The sequence below is a fragment of the Myxine glutinosa genome, chromosome 5 (assembly GCF_964187855.1).
Source record: "Myxine glutinosa chromosome 5, kmMyxGlut1.1, whole genome shotgun sequence".
In the NCBI taxonomy this organism is placed as follows: domain Eukaryota; kingdom Metazoa; phylum Chordata; class Myxini; order Myxiniformes; family Myxinidae; genus Myxine; species Myxine glutinosa.
Genome location: NC_136265.1, coordinates 211,093,137 through 211,115,375, shown reverse-complemented (window position 1 = coordinate 211,115,375; position 22,239 = coordinate 211,093,137). Strand labels below are relative to the sequence as shown.

The 22,239-nt window shown below is 45.1% G+C and overlaps 1 protein-coding gene across 1 annotated transcript in view; it reads left to right on the top strand.

The window, feature by feature from the left end:
• The window catches only part of LOC137428138 (polycystin-1), a 211,301-nt gene that overhangs the window by 136,847 nt on the left and 52,215 nt on the right, over window positions 1-22,239 (top strand). The window contains exons 37-41 of the mRNA XM_068118069.2: window positions 2,581-2,728; window positions 4,073-4,198; window positions 5,001-5,172; window positions 5,804-6,091; window positions 7,149-7,283. Of these exons, the coding sequence (XP_067974170.2) occupies window positions 2,581-2,728; window positions 4,073-4,198; window positions 5,001-5,172; window positions 5,804-6,091; window positions 7,149-7,283 (869 nt within the window). The remainder of the gene's footprint in view (window positions 1-2,580; window positions 2,729-4,072; window positions 4,199-5,000; window positions 5,173-5,803; window positions 6,092-7,148; window positions 7,284-22,239) is intronic.

The following is a 22,239-nucleotide window of genomic DNA, read 5'->3' as shown; positions in this document are numbered from 1 at the left end:
CCTAACCCTAACCCTAACCCTAATCCTAACCCTAACCCTAACCCTAACAACCCCAGTGACATAAAGTATGGAACAGCCTCGATTGTATTTATTTTTCAATGTTGTCACATTTACAGCCTTTCACCACAAGTGTTAATCAGTCGGATGTGGGGCTCCAAAACACCAAAGCAGTCGCTTCATGTATGGCCGTCTTAAGTCCAAATTTAACACGGAAGCACACCCGCTTGGTAGCGCACCTATATCTGCCCTGTCCCAAAGAAGGGCAACGCAACATGGCTGATCCCTCCAATTACTGTGCAATCACCTTGACCTCTAATGTCTCCAAAGTCATGAAGGCTCTCATGAATGAACAAATTTTAACCCACCTCCAATCATACTCTCCCCTCAATGACCATGAACATGGCTGTCGCAAAGCCAGGTCCACTGGATACCTTCCTGGCCGACGTTGCCAATGAATGTTCTTCAGCTCTCGAGTGCTTCGGAGATAGTTGAGTTTTTGCACTAAACATCAGCAAAGCTTTTGACAGAGTTTGGCACAGAGGGCTCCTAGCGAAGCTCCCAATGTATGGTATTCAGCCACAGCCCATCTCCGAGTTTTCTAGCTTCCTTGCTGGTCATCTATCACCCCCACCACATTATTTCTGGTATCACTCAAGGTTCTGTCATCGGACTCTATGATAAAGGGAGCGGGAGACAAGATGGGGAGAGAGAGGGAAGCACACAAGTAAAACATTTGAGAGCAGGGACATCGGGAGATCTGTGGGAGGGGGAGGGCTTGGGGGGAGGAGGCACGGGAAGGGAGGTGGGGGGTGGGAGAGGTACAAAAACACATGAACACTGCTGTGAAGTGAAAGCGTGAAGGTGAGCAGAGAGTCTTGATTTTGGCAGTTTAACCATAAGAGGGTTGCTGGCAGATCGTGTGCGACCTGTAGGAATATTTGGGGGACAGAGCACAGACAGAGCTGGAGGAGCTAGGCCGGAGAGGATTCGGTAGAAGACAGAAAGACCACCAAACTACATGCGGTGAGTTAGTGAAAGGCCCTTAGAGTTAGCTTTATCGCAGGAGATTCCAATGATTCTGAACGCTTTGGTTTCAAAAACGTGAAGCCAAGCTAGGTGTGAGACAGGAGCACCAACCCAAAGGGGAGAACAGTATTCCATTGAGCTGCGGATGAAAGCCTTGTATGTGGTGAGGAGCTCAGGTGTGCCAAGGAAGGTCTTCGCGCGACGGAGGATGCCCAGTCGGCGACTGGCTTTGGAGGCCAGCTTGGAAATGTGGTTTTCCCAGGAAAGATCATGGCAGATAGTGAGACCCAAAAGCTTGAGTGACAGAACTTCTTTGAGAGGATTGTTGAGAAAGTAGATGGGAGGGTTGTCCGGTCGGTCTTTTCGGAAAGACATGGTGAGAGTGTGAGATTTGTCAGGATTGAAAGACATGTTCCACTTGTTTGCCCAATCTGTGATTTTGTCCAGGTCTGCAGAGAGTGAGGAGGCTGCAGACTGCCGATCTGAGGGATGAGGTATGGAGCAGGAGAGAGTGGAGTCATCAGCAAAGAGATAGAGAGGATTTTCCTCTGGGATGACAGAGACGTCGTGGGATGACGTCAGAGCTTCAAGTACAACATAATTAGGACGCCGGACATTTTGTCTCTCGGGTTCTGGATCTGGTGGTGAACGGTCGTGTGCCGACATTTTCTGCTTCTCGTTCTGGATTCCACTGCGAACGGTCGCTATTGCTCTTGCGCAAGGAAGATTCATCACGACCGGTCGTGTTCCGACATCTTCATAGTGATTGTGAGGAGGAAGAACTGCGGACCGAGAACTGCGGTTTCCCATGCACGGACGACGAAGACGAGCGCAGCTGGGCGAATGCGGGTGCACGAGGCCTAATTCACGCCCACGACAGTGCAGCCTGCATTTCCCCACCAAGGACGCAAGGGGGTTTTGACGATTCCTGACGAGATTCAAGAGCCGATTCGATCTAAGTGCCACAAACTACACATATTTATTTTTCACTTATTTTATCCCATTGTGTGTATTTGGGTCTGTGTGGAAGCGCTCCAATTAGCAAATTAGTTTATCATGCATTTTCTTTGTTTCCGGCATTTTGGTTAATAAAGCCGGCATTTTCTCGTACATTGTAAATCCTGTGTCGGTTGAATTAATTATTGCAGGTTTGTAGACTGCCGGTGGCATCCGTGAAGGTAAGCGCTTGAGGCTTCTCCCCCACGCCATTGAATTGAACGCCTCGAGGTTAAAGCTCGTTTGGTCATCTGTGTCACCCTGCGGTGTTCACCAGATGGTAGTCACGCGACAATATCGCTGTGATCAAGCATATTTACAAGGCTGACAGGATGGCCACTCGCCTCTGAGCTGTCTCACCTGGGTTTGAATCCCGACCCAACTGCCATCCTGGTTTCACAGGCAGGATGATACGTTAAAGATCCCACGGATCTTTTGTGAAGAGTAGGCAAGCTATAAAAATGTATGGAATTGTTGCATTTGTTTGATCATATTGTGCAATAATATTTGTAGATATTGTATGAGTGAGAGCAATATTAAAGGCTCATTGTTTCTCAGGGCCGTGCACTTTGCATGGCGATTGGACAGGTATGACCAGTTGTGTTTTGCTTCATGAAGTTGAAGACACATCACCCTACAAAGTCGGATGGAGTGAAGTGGCGGCAAACTCGAGCAATTCGTGGGCATACACTGCCAGCACCTCAAGGTATTCCGAAACAAAAATACTGCACTGGTTAACTCCTGTGCCACCAAAGGTAGATGTCGGTTATGTTTTCACCCCTGTCTGTCTGGCTGTGAACAAAATATCTCAAAAAGTTGTGAATGGATTCGGATGAAACTTGGTGGAGAGGTTGAGTGTGACAAGGACGATTTTATTCAATTTTGAGGAAGATTCGAATCTGGATCCGGATCCGATACATTTTTTTTTTTAAGTGATTCTTCAACATTGAGTGATAGGGCCAAAACCGATATATAGCATGATATTTCAAAAAGTTGTGGATGGATTCAGACAAAACTTGAGAGATGAGTTGGTTTGATGACAAGAACAAACCGATTAGATTTTTGGTTCAGGTCTGAATCCAGATCCCGCCTATCATTGGGATACAAAACGTAAACGTAAACAAAACGTTCAGTCTGTCGGAGGTTTGCGCTTTACCGAGTGCCGTTCTCGTTTTTTTCTCAATATACAGTTGCCCAGTGGTGTTAAAATTGTAGGCCTTTGGTTCCTGTGTGTTTGCATGTCTTAAAAAAAAAACCATGACCATTGCACAGCTTTTGCTTTTAGGTAATGAGCATTGGTAGTGCCCTGTGTAGAGCTATTCCTCTGTGTTTGTTCCCAAGATCGCATGCGTCTTTCATGGAAAATCAAGCAAAAATTTAAAATGACCAGATTAGCACCAGACATCAAAACGAATATCAAGTTTTTGTGAGTTATCACAATGTTATACAATAATGAAACAATGAATGATTGAACAAAATCCACAATCACTGCTCACCTCCACTCTTTTGTTCCTCTTTTTTCCCACCTGTGGTATCAACTTCCACATCCTCTTCAATCTAATCCTTCACTCCAAGTCTTCAAGGCAGCTGGTCACCACCACATCAGATCATCCCCCATCCAGAACCATGACCTTTTCTACCCTTGTTCACCACACCCCCGCCCCTCCGTCCAACCCCTCACCGACCCAATCCCTACTCCTTCCAAATTTACAGTTTGTCCTCCTGAGGGTTTCCTTCTGAATCCATCTTGCCCACCCCATGCATTCTCTTCTACCCACATTCCCCCATTCCTCCCCAGTCCCCTCACCCATTGTTTGCCCATCTGTGTTCTCGCTCTTACATGATCCCTGACTTTGTATGTATAAAAATAGATTGTTCAATATTTCTTGCATATCCTGGGAAGACATATTTATGATTGACACCATACCGATTGGTTGTAGTAATAGTAACATCAATCATATTGCTTGAATGCCCACATTATCAGTCCTGTGTATTTTTCAGGAGAAAGGACTGACGGCCATATGGCCAATACGTATGCTGTGTGTCGCAGGGTGTGGCACTATGGGACACTGCGCACATATGGGTGTGGAGGATACATTCATCCATTATCCAGCACCAGGTCTGGGAGCCACAATATACTGAGTGAGCTGGAGAGGAACAACTGGATCGATGGTTGGTAAGCCAGAGTTAAAAAATGAAAAAAAATCAATGCAAGGCAGTTATCTGCCTGCTACCACTATAAAAATAAAAATAATAACCACCTTTAGAGGCCATTTTTCCCCGCAAAGCGGGGGTTGGCCTTTTTCGGGGACGTGGTAGTTGTTGTTTTTCGGTCCCCTTTTTTGAAGCAATGTTTTACGGCCGGATGCCCTTCCTGACGCCAACCCTTTTTGCCACCTTTAACGACAAACAGGGAATTACCAGTGAACTGGCACTCAATTAGCCGACCTCGGAAGGATGACAGGCTGAGTCAACCCCCCTGGCGTTAATTCAGCGATCGACCAGGATTCGAACCCAGGATCCTCGGATCCTAAGCCGGCACCCTAGCCGCTAGCCCAACACCAGCTACCACTGCTTGACCAAAAATGATACATAGCATGATATGTCAAAAAGTTGTGGATGGATTATGACAAAACTTGTTTAGGTTGACTTGTTTAGGTGACAAGAACAAATGATTTGATTTTGGTTCAGGTCCGAATCCAGATCCGACCTATTAGTGGGCACCAAAAAGTGGCAGAGTTATGCCCTCTTCCGAGTGCCATTCCAGTTCATGGTTGGGTTGTTGTTCATACCAGGAATGGTGAAGGGAATGGTGGTTGGAGAAGAGATTGTGCAGACGGTGCTTGATGTTCTGGTTTGTGACATTAGCGGATGTGATTGTAGAGATTGTGACTAGTTGAGTTCGCAGTGACAGTAGAAAATGACATCTTGAATTTTTTCTTGGTAATTTTCATGTTTTGCATGCTCTTTTGCGGCAGGACACGTGCTGTCTTTGTGGAGTATGTGCAGTGGGTACCTGCTGTACGATTGCACTCGGTGGTGACAGTATTTGTGGAGTTTCCACCTGTTGGTGGAGCTGTGCCACAACTCAACGTGTGGTCCTTCCACCTGCACAGATTTGATGAACCACATATCAGTCTTGTTCTCATGGTCGGTCACACCTCCACTCACTGCACATTGTCATGATTGTGTTTTTGTGTGTGTGTGTGCTTGTTTGCTCACGTGCACCATTGCCACTGGTGCTCATCTTTCTCAGGCTCCTCTTCCACTCGGGTCTGCCAAATCTCAGGCCTCCTTCCCACTCAGGTCCACCAAATCTCAGGCCTCCCTCCCACTTTGGTCTGCCAAATCTCAGGCCTCCCTCCCACTTTGGTCCACCAAATCTCAGGCCTCCCTCCCACTTTGGTCCGCCAAATCTAAGGCCTTCCACCCACTTTGGTCCGCCAAATCTCAGGCCTCCCTCCCACTTTGGTCCGCCAAATCTCAGGCCTCCCTCCCACTTTGGTCCACCAAATCTGAGGCTCCTCTTCCACTTGGGTCCACCAAATCTCAGGCCTCCCTCCCACTCGAGTCCACCAAATCTCAGGCCTCCCTTCCACTCGGGTCCGCCAAATCGCAGGCCCCCCTTCCACCAGGGTGTGTGTGTGTGCATATGTTATGTGTTACATCAAGTGATGGAGAGAGAAAGGGAAGTTTAAGATGTACATCATCTGATTATTATCAATTCAGTTAATTATGTTGAGTAACATGTATGGGCATTACATGCTCATCTGCTCTGCAGGGATGTTTGCTTGCCTTTGTTCCCCTACTGTTGGTGTCTGAGGTGATGAAAGCTCAACGGCAGGGCTGGAATTACGTGCGAAGCCCCTGGCACGTGGTGCAGTGGTTGATCCTTTTCTTGTCTGTCTGCTCTCCAACAATTCATCTATATCGCCATGTCATCGCTCTCCAGCTCTCCACAAGCTTTCAAATGGATTCTAGTAGCTTTATTAATTTATACCCCATTGCTTTCCTGGAAAGTGTAGAGAAGGATGTCACTGCGTTCCTGCTCTTTCTAATTATTCTCAAGGTGAGAATGCTTTTTTTGGATTTTCATTTTTTGGCATTTTTGCTAACATCCATCTCATTGACTGGTACTTAACAGTCCTCTGCTTTCTCGGTGTCGATAGATTATCCCCATCCAGTAGTTACCCCCTCCTCCCCCCCCCCCCCCCCCCCCCACACGGGAAGCGAAAAGCAGGGCTAAGGAATTGGTTAACTTCTGTGTGTCCGTCCGTCAATCCACAAACGTTCCTTTATGATCAAGGAACAACTTTATGTCAATTGAATGTTATATTTTGAACACAAATTTGAAAATGAATTGGAAAACTAACCTGTAGTTTAACAGTAATTTGTCTTTGAATTCGTCCCAATCACTCTTGTGCAGAGAGGACTAAGATACCTTGTCTGTCTGGCAGTCAAACAAAATTGAAAATCATCCCAAACAGGAGATACTGTTTTTAAGGACGTTATAAAGGACGTAAACAACAGGCACGGACACCTAATGTAACCTGTAACGTATTAGATAAGGTGGTGTAAAAGCCACTGCGTCAATGGTGGTAAACTTCTGGAATTTGTTGTTATATGACATTTACAATCTTTATTTATTTCAATTTAACTACACCTTGAACACCGTAGAACACAAATCACCTTCTTATTGCTTCCAAAAACCTCCAGTTTTGCAGTAATTGGACATATTAAATAAGGTGGCGTATAAGACCATATCAAGCGACGTTTGAAATCATTATTTTGTTTCAGTTGAATTATATACTTGAGCACTGCATGGGGTAAGGTGTTCTATAAACTCAATAGTTATTTGGGAGCAACAGCAGGTTGTCTTCTTCACTTGCAGAGCATCCCTTGTCATAAGATAGAACATTAGATGTTGCAACAGGCTCTGTGGCCGCCCTTCTGGACATGGTCGTCTCGGCATTCCCTGTGGGTCGTCGCGACATGCCGATTATACATAAGTATTGATGGTGATGTGCATTTTTCCTGTTTACAAAACCCCATGAGTTTGCATAAGCAATATCTGCAGTTTAGTGATGGTTGATTTTTTTTTTCTTTTTCTGGTTACGTGGTTGCAGATGCTGCGACAGATACGGTTTGTTCGTGCATATGCAGTTATCAGCAACACCTTTCAACAAGCCTATCAAAAACTTCTTCCTGCCTTCATTACTTTTCTGGTGCTACTTCTGGTCTTTACACAGCTTGAGTATTTGGTAAGCTTGGGGCAGGATTTTATGTCCGTCCTGCTGTCAGTGCATGCGTCCATCCGTGATAACTTTCTGTTGCCGCAATAACTTGAAGGGATTTTTTTTTTTACCAAACTTGTTACAAAAGTGTATTATGATGCAAAGATGAATTGTTTGGATTTTTGGTTCAAAGGGTCAAAGGTGCTGTGACTTTTAGCTGACAGAAGCCAATTTTAGTTCGTCGAGCGTCTAACGTGGGTGGAGGGATAACTTGTGAACCGCTGAAGGGATTTTAACCAAACTTAGTACAATTATGTACTATGATGCAAAGTAAAACTGATAATATTTTGGGGTAAAAGGTCAAAGGTCATGTGACCTTTAGCTGAAGGTAACAGATTTTTGTTATATTACCATGATAATTTGGGAACCGCTGAAAGGATTTTGACCAAACGTGGCATAACTATTCAACAGAAATAAGGCAAACAAGTTTCGGCTGATTTTGCTGCCCACACGGATCGATAATTTTGTGTTGAGATTAGCAATTACATTCTTTTTTTGGCTTAACTACAGACTGTAATAGTGTAATACATAGATGCATTGATTCAGTTATGTGTTCAAAAGGTGAAAGGAAAATGTCAAGTGCCCTTTAATTGAACATCTGTGTTATTGCAATAACTTGTGAACCACTCAATAAATTTCAAACGTACTTGACACAGTGAAGGACTGTAATACAAAAATGCACTGATTTAATTTTAGATTGAACAGGTCAAAGGTCATGTGTGATTTGAAAATCATTTTGCTGACCATAACTCGATTTATAAGTATCTTCTTATCTATGGACTTCCGCTTCCGGTCTTGCCGGCGAGGTTTTCGTTTATTCGCAGCTGTCCACACTCTCCATCGAAATCGAAGTTAAGTAATTGTTCCCATTTGTATTTTCGTTATAACTGTATTTATTTTATGGTGTTGTACGTATCGTGTGTCCCGAGGAAGATTTTCGGTGCAAATCTTTCATACCTGTATAGAAAATCGTGTTAAATCGTGCCGTGTCTTTTGAGGCCTTGTCCAGTGTCCAACCTTGAGGCTTCGTTTTCCTCTCAGCGGTCCGTCTTTTGTGCTCCAATAACTTTCGTTCTCTGCTTTTCCCAGTCTTTTCACCCCATAGCCTACTTCCTTGTTTAAAATCAACTCAAAACAAAAAACAAAAAAAACATTTCCTTCTCTGTTCTTATTCTTTGTTCTCATTCGTTTATTCGTTCTTATTCGTTCGTTCGTTCATTCTTCAAACGACGTTCACTGTTATTACTGTTACTGTAATAACAGTTTTTACTGTTCACTGTTAACGTTCACTGTTATTAACCTTAAAATGTTTACACTTTCCCCTCAAGTTCTGTATTCCGTCGTATATTATAACACCTTTTTCTTCTTCTTCTTCTTTAAAAGGCTGCTTTCGACTTGCTCACCAAATCTATCCATCCCAAAAAAAAATTCCATCTCTTTCAGTGCCTCTTTTCTACATTCCCTAAACTCTCCTGCACTCCATCCTCCCTTCAGCGTCCTTAAACGTATTTTTGACTCGAAGGTCACAAGAAACTCATTTTGCAATAAATGTTCGTTTCCCATTAATCGTACACTTTCTAAAATCCAATCTCACCCCTCCCCTCCAAATCTTCCCCATAAACCCTCCCCTCCAAATCTTCCCCATCACCCCTCCCCTCCAAATCTTCCCCCTTGCCACTCCCCTCCGAATCCTCCCCATCACCCATCCCTTTCAAATCTCCCCCCTCCCCCCTTGCCCCTTCTCTCCTAAACAACCCCCCACACCCCTCCCCTCCAAGACTCCCCCTCACCCCTCCCCTCCTAGACTCCCCCCTCACCCCTCCCCTCCAAATCTCCCCCATATCCCATCCCTTTCAAATCCCTCCCCTTGTCCCTTCCCTCCTAAACTCCCCCTCGCCCCTCCCCTTCAAATCTCCCCACCCTCATTTCTTCTCAATTTCCCCCCTCTCACTCCCCCTCCTCAAAGCGTCCTCCCCGCTTCTTCCCTCTTCCAACTCTCACCTCCATTTCCCCCAACCTTCTGCCTCGCTCTTCCCCCTCCTCAAATAACACCTCATTGTGCCTCACCCAATCACCATCAAACCTTTTATCTGCCCCATCCTTCCCTTTCTCCGAGCTATTCTGAAATCTCTGACACACCTTCAACAGCTCTCCCTACCTCTTCCACCTCTTCCACATCTTGCCCTACCCCTCCTCCCCCCTGTTCTGTATCCGATGCTCCCCCTTCCTCTTCATTAACGGTATGGACCTCAAACATCCGGGGCCTTCGTTCAAACTCAACTGATCTCTCCATACAGGTTGCTTCTGTCAAACCAGATGTGATCTGCTTAACAGAAACTTTCCTCCTTCATGATGTCTCTGATTCCTTAGTATCTCTCCCGGGTTACTCCCTCCTCCGGTATGATAGACCTGAGCCTCGTCCTGGAGGTGGGGTTGCTATCTTTATCAAAAACTCTCTTCCTCACTCGCCCTGCACTGCACTCTCTCCACCTCACCCCCAGGAATACCTCTGGCTACGGCTTCCCCTTCGCTCCCACCTCTTGTTCATATGTGTGTTGTACCGTCCACCAAACAGTGATGACTCCATCTACATCTCGTTGTCTGATAATATGGACCAACTCTGTCTACTCAACTCTCTCTTCCTCATATGTGGTGATTTCAATTGTCACCATGCCAGTTGGCTGGGTGTGGGTACCTCTCTCACCAGCCATGGCTCCTCAGCAAAGGACTTCTGCGACTCACTGGGACTGACATAATCTGTCAATTTCCCGACCCGTATCTCAGTCAACGGAGCATCTTCTCTTCTGGATTTGGTTATGACTAACTTCCCTGAAAATGTCTGCTGCTATTCTTCTGCTCCAATCGGCTCATCTGATCATGTGCTTGTTAAAGTGGACATCTCTCTGACCATTCTCAGGGAGCCTCCTCAGCGTCGGCGAGTCTGGCATTTCACTCAGGCCAACAGGCACGGTCTTCAAGCAGCCATCAACCATCTGGACTGGTCTCCCATCTCCACCACCTCTGACATCAACTCATCCTGGGAATTCTTCCAAAGTAAATTGCTCTCTCTCATGCACAGATTTATCCCATCTCGTCTTCAGTTGTCATACCCTTCCTCACGTCCATGGTACACGGAATCTTGTGGTGAGGCTGTTGCCCAGAAACAACTTGCCTTCGTCTCCTGGAAAGCAAATCCAACGGAAGGAAATCTCATTTCCTTTCACAAAGCCGGAAACAAGTGTGTGTCCACCCTCAGGAGAGCCAGGAAACAATATCTCTCCGTTCTCAAGACCGAACTCTCTTATCTGTCTCCCTCTTCCAAATCCTGGTGGCGTCTGGTCAAATCTGTTTCTGGGGTTTGTTCCCCCTCCATCCCCTCCCTTACCTCAAATGGCTACACAGCTGACTCCGCACGTGAAAAAGCTGAATGCCTCAACTCTGTGTTTGCCTCTAAATCTTGTGTCCCAAGCCCATCCCTCGCTGTACCCACCATACCCAGTTGTAGCCAGCTGCTCCTGGACTCCGTGTCCTTTCCTCCTGACGAGGTGGAAAAGTTTCTGTCAACCCTCGACTCTGATTCTGCAACTGGACCTGACGGCATCAGCCCACGGGTCCTAAAATCCTGTTCTTCCGCTCTTTCACTCCCTCTCTCTGTTCTCTTCACCCTCTTTTTTGCTCAAGGTCAACTGCCATCTGCTTGGAAATCAGCCAACATCACCGCTTTGCACAAAAAAGGTGCAAAAACAGATCCCAGCAACTACAGACCAATCAGCCTTCTCCCAATTATCAGCAAAGTCATGGAATCCATCATTGCTTCGGATATGAAATCTTTCCTCTTCTCCAATGGGTTGATCTCTGATCATCAATTTGGTTTCAGACCAGGTCACTCTACTCTGGACATGCTGCTTCTGCTGTCTCAACAATGGATGGAGGTCCTCAATGCCAAACAGGAAATTAGAGCTGTCTCCCTCGACATATCACGTGCCTTCGATACGGTCTAGCACTCCGCTCTGCTCACCAAACTCTCCTCCTTTGGTATCCATGGAAATCTCCACGCATGGCTGACGGACTTCCTCTCTCGTCGTTGTCAACGTGTGGCCCTGAATGGGTTTCTCTCATCTCCTCTTCCTGTTCAGGCTGGAGATCCCCAAGGCAGTGTTCTGGGCCCTGTGCTTTTTCTGGTCTTCATCATTGATCTCTCTGACTCTCTTGAAAATCCTCTCTATCTCTTTGCTGATGACTCCAGTCTCTGCCGCTCCATTCCTCATCCCTCAGATCGGCAGTCTGCAGCCTCCTCACTCTCTGCAGACCTGGACAAAATCACAGACTGGGCAAACAAGTGGAACATGTCTTTCAATCCTGACAAATTTCACACTCTTACGATGTCTCTCCGAAAAGACCGACTGGACAACCCTATCATCTACTTTCTGAATAATCCTCTCCAAGAAGTTCTGTCACTCAAGCTTTTGGGTCTCACTATCTGCCATGATCTTTCCTGGTAAAACCACATTTCCAAGCTGGCCTCCAAAGCCAGTCGCCGACTGGGCATCCTCCGTCGTGTGAAGTCCTTCCTTGGCACACCTGAGCTCCTCACCACATACAAGGCTTTCATCCGCAGCTCAATGGAATACTGCTCTCCCCTCTGGGCTGGTGCTCCTGCCTCACACCTAGCTCGTCTTCACGCTGTTGAAACCAAAGCGTTCAGAATCATTGGAATCTCCCGCGATGACGCTATCTCCGAGGGCCTTTCACTTACTCACCGCAGGCAGGTTGGTGGTCTTTCCGTCTTCTACCGACTCCTCTCCGGCCTTGCTCCCCCAGCTCTCTCTGGGCTCTGTCCCCCAAATATTCCTGCAGGTCGCACAAGATCTGCCTGCAACCCTCTTATGGTTAAACTGCCAAAATCAAGACTCTCTGCTCACCTTCACTCCTTCATTCCTCTTTTCTCCCGCCTCTGGAACAAATTCCCTCACTCTCTTAAATCCCACTCCACCCTCCAGGTCTTTAAAACAGCTGTTCACCACCATCTCTTATCTTGCCCAATCCAAAACCTTGATCTTTTCTACCCCTGCTAATTTCACCCCAAATCCACTTTTTTGAGGTGACTTTTGTCTTCTTTCCTGGAAGTCCTTGGTGTTCTTCCGTTTTATACCTATCCTGCCTCCCCCCAGGCCCTCTACCTCCCACACATCTCCCGATGTCCCTGCCCTCAATTGTTGTGTTTGTGTGCTTCCTCCCCTTCTCTCCCCATCTTGTCGACCGCTCCCCTTTTTATATACTTTGTTTGCTTGTTTGTTTGATTTGTTTGTTTGATAAATGTTAGCTCTTTCACGAGCCTCGACTCATTACAAAAAAAATAAATCTGATCTGGCTCTTCTATTTTTCTGTATTCATTCATTCTTTCTTTTTTTCTTTCTTTTTTCTGTCTCTCTCTCCCCCTCTATCTGCCCCACTCACTCCTCTCTCTCTCTCTCTCTCTCTCTCACCCTCTCCCTTCTCCCTCACCACCCTCTCACTTCTCTCTCTCTCTCTCGCATACACATCCTCTCCCTCACCCTCTCTCACACCCTCTCTCACACCCTCTCTCACACCCTCTCTCACACCCTCTCTCTCGCCCTCTCTCTCACCCTCTCCCTCCCTCTCTCTTTCTCACCCTCTCTCTCTCTCACCCTCTCTCATCCATCTCTCTGTCTCCCACCCCCTCAATCTCTCACCCTCTCTTTCTCCCACCCTTTTGGTGAGCTCACATCGGGTGGCATGCAATGAAGTACAGGGGAGTGCGGACAAACCCCAGGCATATGAGATGATGGAATTCTGCATAAAACACGTCTCAACCTCTCTCTCTCTCCCCCCCCCTCCCCCCCCCCTCTCTCTCCCTCTCCCCCCTCCCCCCTCTCTCTCTCTCTCCCCCATCTCTCTCTCTCTCTAACCCTCTCAGTCTCTCACTGTCTCACTCTCTTTCTTTCTCACCCTCTCCCTCTCCTTCTTTCTCGCCCCCCCCCCCTCTCTCTCTCTCTCTCTCTCACCCTCGCCCCCTCTCACCCTCGCCCCCTCTCTCTCTCTCTCTCTCTCTCTCTCTCTCTCTCTCACCCTCGCCCTCTCTTTCTCTCTCACCCTCTCTTTCTCTCTCACCCTCTCTCTCTCTCACCCTCTTCCTCTCTCTCACCCTCTCTCTCTCTCACCCTCTTCCTCTCTCTCACCCTCTCCCTATCACCCTCTCCCACTCTCTCTCCCACGCTCTCTCTCTCTCTCTCACCCTCTCTCTCACCCTCTCTCTCTCTCCCATCCTCTCACTCTCTCATCCTCTGCCTCTCTTTAACCCACTATCTCACACTCTCCCTCACCATTTCCCACTCTCTCTCTCTCCCTCTCTTTCTCTCTCACCCTCTCCCTCTCTTTCTCTCTCACCCTCTCTTTCTCTCTCACCCTCTTTCTCTCTCACCCTCTCTCTCTCACCTTCTTCCTCTCTTTCTCTCTCACCCTCTCTATCCCTCTCACCCTCTCTCTCTCCCACACTCTCACTCTCTCACCCTCTCACTCTCTCTCTCTTTCTCCACCATCTCACTCTCACTTCCTCTCTTTCTCTCTCTCTTGCCATCTCTCTCACCCTCTCTCTGACCCTTTCTCACCCTCTCTCTCTCTTGCTCTCACCCTCTCTCTCTCTCCCCCTTTCTCCCCCCCCCCCTTTCTCTCTTTCCCACTCTCTCACCCTGTCCCACTCTATCTCTCACCATCTCTCTCACCCTCACTCTCTCTCTCTCTCTCTCTCTGTCGCCCCCTGCCGGCTGTTGCGATTTGGGTGTGGCGTCATGGCGGCTGTGAGCCACTGCTCTGTGTTGTGGTGAGTCCTTTGTGCGATTTTCTACTCTCCTGCCCTCCCCCCCCCCCCCCCCCCCTATTCTTTTCCATCCTGTGTACTTTGGCATTTTGTTTTCAGCCTTTCTACACCTTTGTGTTCGGGAGAGAGAGGATTGAGAGCGGACCCATTTTGGGTGCGGCCTGCCGGCTTTGACGACGCTTTGTAAGCCTTTTTTGTGCTTATAATGCGTGTTTGTTATTTACTTTAGTGCGATTTATTTCGGTTTGGTACCTTCTTGTCCGGTTTGGACAAGTGGGGGCTGTTAATTCGCTGGGATGGCGAATACATGCTCTCGGTTAGAGGCGTTCGACAACTTAACAAGGAAACATGCATTTGTGTGTGTTCCACCCAAAGGAACTTCCACTGAGGACATTGTTTTGTCGGTGGGGAAAATAATCGGTTGTGAGAATGTACGAGCAGCGTCGAGAATGAATCAAAAAGTTGTTGTATTTGTGTCCGATGAAAAAATCGTTCACGATGTTTTTAGTGCGGGATTAACCACAGAGACAGGTCTCTTTGTCTTGGCGTCGCCTATGGACACTCCGTCGATGAGGGTCGTCATATCTAATGCACCCCCATTTATAACCTGCGATCAGCTGATGTCCGTTCTGTCCCGATACGGAACAGTGGTGTCGAAAATCACAATGATTCCGCTCCGGTCTCACGATGAACGTGTTAAACACGTGATGAGCTTCAGACGGCAGGTGTATATGGTGCTTCCGGATCGAGGCGATGACACGGGGTTAAACATCACGTTCAAGGTATGAAAGGTGAACAACCATGAGTACCAGATGTATGCGTCATCAGCCTCATTAACATGTTTTCATTGCGGAGCTTTTGGCCACGTGAAAAGGTTATGTCTGAAGGTATCATGTGTAAGGTGCGGTGAAGCAGGTCATAGTGGCGCTGATTGTAAAAGAGATAACACCCCGGTCTCTAATGTACGAAACAAGGTAAACCGAAATACCCGAATGGTTCCTACCGCCGCTCCCTCGCACACGAGGGGTAGGGATAATACTCCTGTTCGTGTTAGTGAAAACGACAACACCGCTGATTCGGTAAATAATGAAATAATCCCGGATAACCCACCTGTTGTGGCAGATGCTACGTGCAGTGAGGAGATGGAAGAAGATCCCATTGTGGTGACAAAAAAACGAAGAGCACCTGGTGCTTGTAACTCCAACATTACTTTGAAAAAGGTAGTGTTGGATAAAGACAGTGTGGGTGAAGACGCCTCGAAACGTCTTTCTCAGGTGTCCACAAGCTGTATTGACACCAGGGAGAAGGAACCTGAATTAATTAATTGTGAAACATTATCGGGCAGCACCGAAAATTTGGGAGAAAAAGTAGATGGCGAGACTAAAGATGGTGAGCTCATTAGTGAGCCGCCACCTTCACTACCTGCTGAGACCGAGCGGAATGGGAATGTTTCAGCCCCAAGCTCCTCTTTACCAATGCAAGATCGAAATCACGACACTGGTTCGTCAACTGAGCCAGTGAACATCTCCCTACAGGAGGGTGAAGCCGAGATTTCAGCTCCTGCTGAATGTCCCGGGTACCAGAGTGAAGATGAGTAGTGTATATATGTTGCTTTTGGGACACTCTCATTTTCCCATTGACTTACATGTTAATTTCCTCTTCACCTCATTGCCCATTAACACCTCTATTTCTCCCACCCTAATCTTTATGAACCTTTTGTCTATAGTACCTATCCTTAATGTTGTTCATTAGACCACTCAAACACTACAAATATTTGTTTTCCCTTATAGACCTATAATCCTTCTTCTACATATCATTTGGCAGATTATCTTTGACCCACTCAAACATCGACCCATTCACTTACTGTTAATTTTCTTCTCACCTCTTTACGAACCTTTGAGCCTTTTGACACTCAAACAATGATTCCCCCTTGGTCTTATGGTACTCTTACTATCAATGATCCCGAGTAGACCACTCAAACATCGATCATACAAATATTTGTTTATGCGTGGGAAATAATTTAATTCTCTTGCCACTCCCTTCACCATCTAATATATTAACAAAAAAGATGTTTGAGTTTGGTTCTTTATTAAGATATTTTAACTGAGCTGAGATAAAATGATAAACCTCCCACAATGTTCTTGTTTGAGCGCCTCTAGTGCCACACACTTTTTGGTAGGCTCTGCCCACCTTTTGTTAAGCTCCGTCCACTTTTTGGTAAGCCCCGCCCATTTTTTGGTAAACCACGCCCACCTTTTACTAAGCCCCGCCCGCTTTTTGTTAAGCCCCGCCCACTTTTGCTAAGTCCCACCCACTTTATAAACTCTTCAGCATTGTATCATTTCCAGGTAATACATTACATCATTTTCAGGGAATTTCCATCACATCATTTCCAGTTAAGACACGCCCAGGGAATTTCCACAGGAAATGACACACCCAGTCCTTATAAAAGGCACCGACCACACAGGCTTTTTCAAACACGCTTTCTGCTTCACTTGAGAATGGACTACTATGCCGAAATGGAATGGGATAACTTTGCTATTCCTTGGAGTCCTACTACCTGTGTAGAACTCAACCTTCAGATTGATGAACTGGACTCGAACCTCTTATCAATGGAGGTAAGTTTGTTTATTTATTTATTTAATTTAATTTTTTTTTTTTTTTTTTTTTAGATGAGACTCGTGTAAGAGTTAACAAAGTTTATTTTAATATTCATAGAGCTTGATTTATACAAATAAAAATATTGTATTAAATTAATACATTGTTATTTTCTTTCACAGGAAATTGTATCTGAGATACTAAATGAAAATTCTGCTTTTAACACAACTTGGGATGAACTTATTTTTTTGTTTGAAGACATTTTGAACAACCAAGACCCCCAGAACGAGTTCTACCTTGATGACCCAGCCAAAGAGTTATACCTTGGAGATCCACAAAATCCTGAAAAAGAGTTTTACCATGATGATACTTGTTGTGAGTTATCAAAACAAAACCCACTGAACAAGTTCTACCTTGATGAGCCAGAATACAAGTCATACATTGGAGACCCACAAATTTCTGAAAATTGGGAAAGGGGAGTTCTCTCTGATGGTCCGCAGTTATACTATGTGAGACACATCATAGAAACCCTAAAAAATTGTGAAATGGGAATTCTCCCTGATGGTCCGCAGTTATACTATGTGAGACACATCATAGAAACCCTAAAAAATTGGGCAAGGAGAGTTCTCCCTGATGGTCCGCAGTTATACTATGTGAGACACATCATAGAAACCCTAAAGAATTGTGAAATGGGAATTCTCCCTGATGGTCCGCAGTTATACTATGTGAGACACATCATAGAAACCCTAAAAAATTGGGCAAGGAGAGTTCTCCCTGATGGTCCGCAGTTATACTATGTGAGACACATCATAGAAACCCTAAAAAATTGGGAAACGGGAATTCTCCCTGATGGTCCGCAGTTATACTATGTGAGACACATCATAGAAACCCTAAAAAATTGGGCAAGGAGAGTTCTCCCTGATGGTCCGCAGTTATACTATGTGAGACACATCATAGAAACCCTAAAAAATTGGGAAACGGGAATTCTCCCTGATGGTCCGCAGTTATACTATGTGAGACACATCATAGAAACCCTAAAAAATTGGGCAAGGAGAGTTCTCCCTGATGGTCCGCAGTTATACTATGTGAGACACATCATAGAAACCCTAAAAAATTGGGAAACGGGAATTCTCCCTGATGGTCCGCAGTTATACTATGTGAGACACATCATAGAAACCCTAAAAAATTGGGCAAGGAGAGTTCTCCCTGATGGTCCGCAGTTATACTATGTGAGACACATCATAGAAACCCTAAAAAATTGGGAAACGGGAATTCTCCCTGATGGTCCGCAGTTATACTATGTGAGACACATCATAGCAACCCTAAAAAATTGGGCAAGGAGAGTTCTCCCTGATGGTCCGCAGTTATACTATGTGAGACACATCATAGAAACCCTAAAAAATTGGGAAAGGGAAGTTTTCCCTGATGGTCCGCAGTTATACAATGTGAGACTTATCACGGAAACCCCCAATATTTCTGAAAATTGTGGTTCTACCTTGGGGACTTGGAAAGATGGTTATATTTTTGGAGACTCGGAATGGGGGTTTTGTTTTGATGACTCGGAATGTGATACCTATCTTGGAGGCTCAACAGGAATGTGGTTATACCTTGGGAACTTGGAAAGTTGGTTTTATTTTGGAGACTCTACCTGTGGGGTCCATCTTGGAGACTCTTTGGATTCTAAAGCAATGAACAATGTTCTTTGTTTAATGACGCTTGATTTAAGCAATATCAAGAAAGTTCGAGGAAGAAAATGCTGGAAAATTCTTTCTTCCCATTTCTACTTCTTCAAACTTGAAAGCCTTGAAAGACAGAATTGGAGGAAGAGGAAAAAAAAAAAAAGAAATACGTATTTAAAAAAGAAGAAAAGAAAGATTATGTTAGGGTTTGGGTGGGATTTTGAATGTGAGGGTTAGGGATGGGGTTGGGTTAGGGTTGGGATTTTGAATGTGAGGGTTAGGGTTGGGGTTGGGTTAGGGATGGGGTTGGGTTAGGGATGGGGTTGGGTTAGGGATGGGTTGGGTTAGGGTTGGGATTTTGAATGTGAGGGTTAGGGATGGGTTGGGTTAGGGATGGGGTTGGGTTAGGGTTGGGTTAGCGATGGGGTTGGGTTAGGGATGGGGTTGGGTTAGGGATAGGGTTGGGTTAGGGATGGGGGTGGGTTAGGGATGGGGGTGGGTTAGGGATGGGGTTGGGTTAGGGATGGGTTTGGGTTAGGGATGGGGTTGGGTTAGGGATGGGGTTGGGTTAGGGTTTGTATATTATTATGACTCACTCACACATGCACACACACACAAAAGTTAAGCCCCAACTGGAAAGTTGTGGGATTCTGTGTTTGGGGTTCACAGATTTAAAAACGTATCCCCATTATACACACACAAAAGTTAAGCCCCAACTGAAAAGTTGTGGGATTCTGTGTTTGGGGTTCACAGATTTAAAAACGTATCCCCATTATACACACACAAAAGTTAAGCCCCAACTAAAAAGTTGTGGGATTCTGTGTTTGGGGTTCACAGATTTAAAAACGTATCCCCATTATACACACACAAAAGTTAAGCCCCAACTAAAAAGTTGTGGGATTCTGTGTTTGGGGTTCACAGATTTAAAAACGTATCCCCATTACATTTTATTTATTTATTTATTATTTTCAAGGGTATTAGCTGCTTACTTGTGTTTTTTGTAATTCTTGCGAGTAAAATGAACCCAAGATTTCTTCTCCATTTAAATCATATAATTTGTAGGTCCAAGGGTTTGTAGCCATTACATCAACGATTTTAAATAATTCACGAGTCTGTAGCGGTTACCGCTGGATGCACACAATCGCCTTGCACCGGCCAGAACACGGCCAGACGCGCCTCTCCCGGGCATGCCCGGACTCACTGTTCCCGGGCACGCCCGAACCTCCCGGGCACGCCCGGTCTCGTCTTTCCCGGGCATGCCCGCTCTCGCCTTTTCAGGGCTCGCCCAGAGCGTCCGGGCATGCCCGCTATTGCCTTTCCAGGGCTCGCCCAGAGCGTCCGGGCATGCCCGCTATCGCCTTTCCAGGGCTCGCCCAGAGCGTCCGGGCATGCCCGCTCTCGCTTTTCCAGTGCTCGTCCAGAGCGCCCGGGCACGTCCAGCCTCGACTTGCCAGGCCGCAGCCAAACACGCCCAGGCAGGTCCAGACTCGCCTTTCCAAGGCTCGCCCTTGACACCCGGGCATGCCCGGTATAGCTTTTGCCGGGCAAACTTCCCGACATAAATGTGTATATATATTGCTGCCCGATAAACGGGCTTGTCAGAATACCTGAGCTGTTTTGTTTCAATAAAGCAACTCGGACGAATTCCGTCTTTGGTCGCGTCAATTCTTTCGACTCGTGTTGGAGCGCAGTTCCTTCAAGTCCATTTTTGTGTATAACCTTTCTCAAAATGACTTTTCCATTTGTATATTCTTACAATATCACCAACTTTAAACTTGGGCTTTCTCAAATTAATCTGCTTTTCATATTCTAATTTTGTAAATGTTTCTGATGGTTTTGATTTTGTTGATGAATGAACTGTATTATTGTAATTATCAACAATATTCTGGATTAAATACACCCATTGTTGAGAACCGAGTTGTGTGAATTTTTTATATAATTTTTCTTTTAAAGTACGATTAAAACGCTCAATAACAACTGCCTTTCCTTCATTAAAGGTGCTGTATAATTTAATATCCTCCCCCTTAAGAAATTTCATAAATATTTTGTTATAGAACTCTGTTCCCTCATCAGTCCATAACTTCTTTGGTTTCCTTTTATCCCTATCAAATATTAGCTTAAAGGCTAACATTAAAGTATTACCTCTCTTGTTTTTCAATGGAACAACCCAGGCAAATCTACTCCTCAAATCAATAACGGTTAAAGCATACCTGTATCCCCTGTCATTATTCAATTCAATTAAATCAGCGGACCATATGTGGTCGGTGTATTTAGAATAAACTTTCCTTCTTTTAAACTTTGTGATTATAGGTTTGTGTAATTCATTAGCCAAAAGCTCCTCAGTCTTGATGACATCATTGGAGTCTAATAGTTTTTTTAGGGTGAATACCCAAGACCAAGTTTCAATTTGACACATCATTTTTTAAACAATAAACCGATCAACTTTCTCTCTCAATGTAGGATATTGTATCAAAGACAAATTATATAACATTTCTCTGTCTGCTTCATGTTTTTCATCCAATGTAGTGGTTTTCCCATAAGCAATATCATGCTTCATACACACTTCATCAACCCTATTTATAGGCTTGGACCAAGGTTTAGGATTGTCAGCCTCATCTAATCTTTTATCCAAGTTTGTTCCTGGACCACAGAAAGAATATCCAGGTAGATGTAGTTCCCCAGGAATTCCAGTTGTTGTAAATTTACTTCCTGACAGAAACCTTTGTATGTCTCCTCCTCTTTTAGGAGAGATGAATTGGCACTTTTTAGAGCCACACACTTGACATATTCCTTTTTGATAAACTCTATTATTTTTAGCTTTAACAAAAGAGATATTTTTAGATTTAGTTTTCTTTTTACATTTGAGACAATAACTTATATTTATTTATCAGAAAAATTCCGACAGAGGATCAAAACCTTTTTGGTTTTTAACATATACATTTCTATCTTAATTTTTAAAACATAAAGAATCCTAAGGAATGCCTTCACTCTCTCCTCCATTTATTTACAAATAAAACTAACTAAAGTCAATAACACCAACATCATCAACCACATAATCTTTTCCTTCTTCTTCTTCTTCACCACTTTCTCGTTTAAATCTCCTCCCTGAAAGTGAAGACATTGACGTCGTTATTCTTGAAAATAATATTTCCATTAGACTTTTCATTTCTTTATTTTCCTCCTCAGTGCGTTGAGTTTGATTTATTTGCTGTAATACCTTCAATCTTTTACGAATCTCACTGATTTCCATCTTTTTATATTTTTCCTCCCTCTCTCTTTGCTCCCTTTCCTCCCTCTCTTCCTTCTCTCTTTTCTCCCTTTCCTCCTTCTCCTTTTTCTCCCTTTCCTCCCTCTCCTTTTTTTTCCTCTCTTCCTTCTCTCTTTTCTCCCTTTCCTCCATCTCCCTTTCCTCCCTCTCCTCCTTCTCCTTTTTCTCCCTCTCCTCCCTCTCCTTTTTCTCCCTTTCCTCCTTCTCCTTTTTCTCCCTTTCCTCCTTCTCCTTTTTCTCCCTCTCCTCCCTCTCCTTTTTCTCCCTTTCCTCCTTCTCCTTTTTCTCCCTCTCCCCCTTCTCCTTTTTCTCCCTTTCCTCCTTCTCCTCCTTCTCTCTTTCCTCCTTCTCTTCTTCAACTCCTTCCTCATCCCTTGCTACCCTTGAGCTTGAGCCCCAAAGAATATTATAAATATACTCATCTGGATTTTGAGATATTCTTGTATCTATAATTATTTTTCTCATAATAGGATACCAATAAGATTTGTTAACGATTTCTAAAAGAGTTTTATATTTCATAACTTTGAGAAGTTCATTTTT